Genomic DNA, 5,302 nt, shown 5'->3' on the forward strand with positions numbered 1-5,302 from the left:
GGGGAAAAATTAGGTTTAGGGTTAGCTTTATGGATTAAGCATTTACCACGGTTTAGGGTTTATTTTTATTGAGAGAAACAGGTTTAGGGCTTCGTATATAAACAGGTTTAGGGCTTCGTATATATAACCAAAATATTTGCTTCATAAAAAAAAGGCGAGGATAAGAATAAAATTTGTGCGATGCATTTTTTTAGATGGAATTTGTTATGTTAAATTGCAATCGTAAAAGTGTAGAAAATATTTGTTTCAAAAAAAAAAAAAGGAGGATACGAATGAAATTTGTTAGGTTAATTTTTATTTTTTTTTGAAAGGGAAATTTGTTAGGTTAATTAATAAATAAGGATTCGGATGGCCAAAACTATAGGAAAACAAATTTCGGATTTAAGTGAATTGATAACAAATTTTGGATATGACCAAAATTATAATTAGAGATAAATATGAAATAGTTGTTTCGGAAAATAGAATAGATAAATACGAAATAGTTGTTTCGGAAAATAGAAGAGATAAATATAATATGATCAATGGCTAAAATTGAATGGCGCCTAAATGCGCAAGATCCAATGGCTTAGAAAAGTGGATGAAAAAATGGGGGGGAAAAATTAGGTTTAGGGTTATTTTACGGGTTAAGCTTTAGTAAATAAGATACATGAAAGTTGTTAAGATATTTATGCTATATAAAATATAAAAAATCAATTAAAATTTTATATAAAAAACTTAGTGGATAAGATCTCGTAACATACGAAATTTGTTGAGATATTTATGTTGAATAAATATTAATTTAAAAAAAAATAAAAAATATAGAGTAAACTTGGACGTAACAAACAAAAGTAACAAACTTACAACAAAAACAAAAAAAACTATGTTTATCCTTTTTTTTAATAACAAACTATGTTTTTATCGTTTACCAATAATATAACAAAAATAATAATTTTTTTTTTTGGTGGTGTCCGGGATTCGAACCCCGGACCTTGCATATTTATGCATTGTCTTTACTAACTGAGGCAAGTTCACGTGGACAATAATTTCTTTTTAATAACACCAATAATTTCTTTTTAATAACACCAATAATATAACATTTTAAACTAAATTTGTTTAAGAGTAGAATTGAAATAATGAAAAATCCAGTAAAAAAAATCAAAAGTATTTTCTTTACATGTTTAATAATTATTGTTATAAATTATTATTTAATTATTACTATTATTATTATTATTATTATTTTTTTTTTTTTGGAACTAGTAAATTTTTGGTCAAATTTAATTATTATTATTTATATTTATTGGATTGGAGACTATATATATATTTTTGGTCAAAATTATTTAAAAAAAATTATTTTTAGTCAAAAAGCCTAGAAGAAAAAATATTAAATTCCGCAAAACAATATAAGGGATAAAATTTTTTGTTAAAAAAAAAGCTAAAATAGGGGGATATCGATATGATATCATTGGTTGTTACGTTGAAGGGTCACCAAAAAATGCTTATATATAGAAGACAGGCCTTTGAGATCTCTCATACCGCTGGTTGATTCTTATCAACAACTTCAGAACAGAATATTGGTGGAGAAGAAGTAGCTTAAATTTACGGTGAAAGTGCAACACAATAACAACAACAACAATTGCCACCACCTACGGTAACAACAATGGGTAAAGGAAGAGGTGATCCTAACAAGATTCATGATGATGGTGTTGAAATCCCAGAAACTGCTCATCAAATTAGCACCGGTTTGTATCTCACACCATAACCTTAATTTTTCTTTTTAAATAATTTTATAGTATTTTTTTTATCGTTTTATATTTAATTTTGGGAGGGTTTTTTTATAATTTTTTTTCGAAAATTCCCATGTTAATGGAACATGGAGTCAGAGGTTCATGTCCTTGTTGAAATATTATAGTACGACATATTGAAGAGGAAGAACATGACGCACATGCGGAGTTGCAGATGCAATGCAATCTCTATGTTTTTTTGTTTTCCTTTCCAAACAAGGGCAAATTAGTCTCTGAATTTTCAAAATTACCCTTTTGTAGTTTACCTATATTTGTTTTGTTTACATAGAAGAGTCAATATCAACCATGACTGAATTTTGATTCTGCTCAACTGTTTTTGATATGATTAATTAAATAATTTTTTTTATTTTTGTGCCAAAAAAAATTGTTTTGTTGTACGTGTCGATTATTAAAAGGATTTAATTAATATATTTTGTTGTTATTTTGTTGTTGTATAATTATTTTACACATATCATTGTCAATCTTTTATTAAAAAAAAAAAAGAGTTTAATGATGGTGATTGATAGTCTAAAACACACCATCTATCAAAACATTTAGAATGGTTACATCAATTAATATTTTTAGTTTATGTGACAATTTTGAATGTTTTAATCGATTGATTGTATATGTAAAATTATTATTGACCGTCAATCCACCACTCTGCAAATATTAAAATACATAAATTGTTATATTCATCAATTGATGTTATAACACATGCATAAAGATATGTGTAAAATAATTTTTCAATGGAGTATACTAATTAAACTCTTATTAAAAATATATTGCAATTGACTCTCTTAGCGTTACATGTCAACTCTTAGTATTTTCTTCAAAAAAAAAAAATGTCTAACTCTTAGTATAAAACTTTTCTTTTTGAAGAGTGTCGGTATAAAACGTATCGGTATAAAAGTTAACCAATAATAAGCTGTGATATGTGTGGATGTGTTTGTTTTAAGATAAAAAATTAAATTCCTTGAATAACTTGTTGTTTCCATGAGTAACATTCATATTCACATGTTAATAAAAATTTAGAATATACAGGAATGTTTTAGAAATTTGACTGATTCAAACATTATAAAAAACTTCAAATAGGTGTGAATGATAGTGAGAGAAAACGACTTCACACCCCCCTTTTGACTTCCTGGCACTAATATCAGTTTTCTTTGACTAACTATTCACTCTTGAGAAGAAACGGATTCACACCCCCTTTAATATACTTCTTCAGTTAATTAACTAATTTTTTTCTGGTTTTTATTTTACTGTTTTAATTTAATTTTAACTGGGTGGTAATTTGGTTTTGCAGATTCATGGTTTCAAGTGGGATGTGTCCTCACTACTGGAGTCAACAGTGCTTATGTGCTTGGATACTCAGGGACCATTATGGTTCCTCTTGGTTGGGTAGGGGGTGTAGTTGGTCTTGTTCTTGCTGCTGCGATTTCGCTCTATGCTAATGCTCTTATTGCTATGCTCCATGAATATGGAGGGACAAGACACATTAGATACAGAGATCTTGCTGGATATGTATATGGTAAATAAGGCCAACAAAACACATTAGAAATCTTTTTATCTGTGATTTTATTTTGTTGCTGTTACTTATGTTCATTTTCATTTTATTTAATTGTAGGTAAAAAGGCATATTCTATCACATGGGCTCTGCAGTATATCAATCTTTTCATGATAAATACTGGTTACATCATTTTGGCTGGTTCAGCTTTGAAAGTAAGAGAAATTTAGGACCATTCAATTAAAATTGTATATTCTTGATAATTTTCTCGCCACTCAATTTAGTCCCGACAAAAACTAATCCAAACTTTCTTTACTAAATAACATGAGCGAAGACTAATTTGTCCTCCGATTAAAATATTAAGGACTAATTTGAGTATTATTTTTTGTAAAGGACTAAAAGGACCGCGAGAAAATTTTAAAGGACCGAATTGAGTCTTTACTCATTAGTATATAAATTGTGTTGTAGTGACTTTTTTTTGACACCGGTTTTACGTTCACTGTGGTGCAGGCTGCTTATACCGTGTTTCGAGATGATGGTGTGCTGAAGCTTCCGTACTGCATTGCTATAGCTGGAATTGTGTGTGCAATGTTTGCCATTTGCATTCCTCATCTTTCAGCTCTTGGAGTTTGGTTGGGAGTTTCAACAGTCTTCACCTTTGTATACATTGTCATAGCATTGGTGCTGTCGATTAAAGATGGTAATTATATCTCATGTCTGTGATTGCAAATTAATCATTCATTCACTTTTAGTAGTTACCTACCATCAGTTCTTTAAACCAATTGTCCATAATAATCCACTTATCTAAAGTTTACTCAGTTATACACTAGGATACAGTTTGAAGCATGTTACAGAATGTTTTAAGTACAAAAAATTCTTAGCTGCTAACTTTATAAATATAAATATATAGTTTGATTTGAGTTGATACACATTTCTACAACTAACCAACAATGCATTGCCAGGAATGAATTCACCTGCTCGAGATTACACTGTTCCAGAACACGGTGTAACTAAAATATTCACAACAATTGGGGCGTCTGCTAGTCTAGTGTTCGCATACAATACCGGCATGCTTCCTGAGATACAGGTCAGATAGACGCTTATATATTTCCATATCTTCATATTAAGTTTCAAGTGAGTAATACAAAACTGAGATTTATTTGTTAATGTAACTTGCAGGCCACAATTAAGCAGCCAGTTGTCAAGAACATGATGAAATCCCTGTGGTTTCAGTTTACCATTGGACTTGTACCAATGTACATGGTTACCTTTGCAGGATACTGGGCTTATGGAAATACGACAGAAACCTATTTGCTGAATAGCGTGCACGGTCCAGCTTGGGTGAAAGCTTTGGCCAATATTACAGCCTTCCTTCAATCAGTCATTGCATTACATGTACATAAATCTAAACTAGATCTTTTGCTACATTTCAATGTTTTACTTATTTTGTATTTTTACCTGGCCTAATAACCTGTGTTCTATTTCTGACAGATATTTGCAAGTCCGATGTATGAGTATTTGGATACTAGATATGGGATCAGTGGAGAAGCAATGAAGGTTAAGAACTTGTCATTTAGAGTCGGAGTAAGAGGTGGTTACCTGGCCTTTAACACATTCATAGCGGCTCTTCTGCCATTCCTTGGAGATTTCGAGAGCCTCACAGGAGCGATCAGCACGTTTCCGCTTACATTTATTCTTGCAAATCATATGTACTATAAGGCAAAGAAGAACAAACTATCAAGTTTACAGAAGGGAGGGCTCTGGCTCAACATTGCTTTCTTTAGCCTCATGTCTATTGCTGCAACTGTTGCGGCAGTACGGCTCATTTCTGTAGACTCAAAAACATACAGTCTATTTGCAGATATTTGATAAAACTCTTATGCTCTTTCAGCAGTTTATTTTATAAAACTTTTATATTCTTTCAGCAATTTTAAATGCTTTCATTGTTGGATAGGATTTGCTTGCAGAATATTGTATTATTGTATTCTGTTGAAAAGACAACTCTTGGTCAATAATATTAGACAGTTCTAACATCAAA

General features: G+C 30.5%; 1 protein-coding gene across 1 annotated transcript; it reads left to right on the forward strand.

Moving 5' to 3' along the window:
* Positions 1-1,508: 1,508 nt before the first annotated feature.
* On the forward strand, positions 1,509-5,302 carry LOC146939858 (proline transporter 1-like). The gene is made up of 7 exons (XM_085753416.1): positions 1,509-1,718; positions 3,064-3,288; positions 3,385-3,479; positions 3,775-3,964; positions 4,227-4,351; positions 4,444-4,659; positions 4,756-5,302. Exons 1-7 carry the CDS (start codon positions 1,637-1,639, stop codon positions 5,131-5,133), a joined length of 1,311 nt encoding a protein of 436 aa, XP_085609542.1. The 5' UTR covers positions 1,509-1,636; the 3' UTR covers positions 5,134-5,302.

The sequence above is a fragment of the Medicago sativa genome, chromosome 3, assembly GCF_051527215.1.
Source record: "Medicago sativa cultivar Bolivia chromosome 3, Bolivia_mono, whole genome shotgun sequence".
Taxonomy (NCBI): domain Eukaryota; kingdom Viridiplantae; phylum Streptophyta; class Magnoliopsida; order Fabales; family Fabaceae; genus Medicago; species Medicago sativa.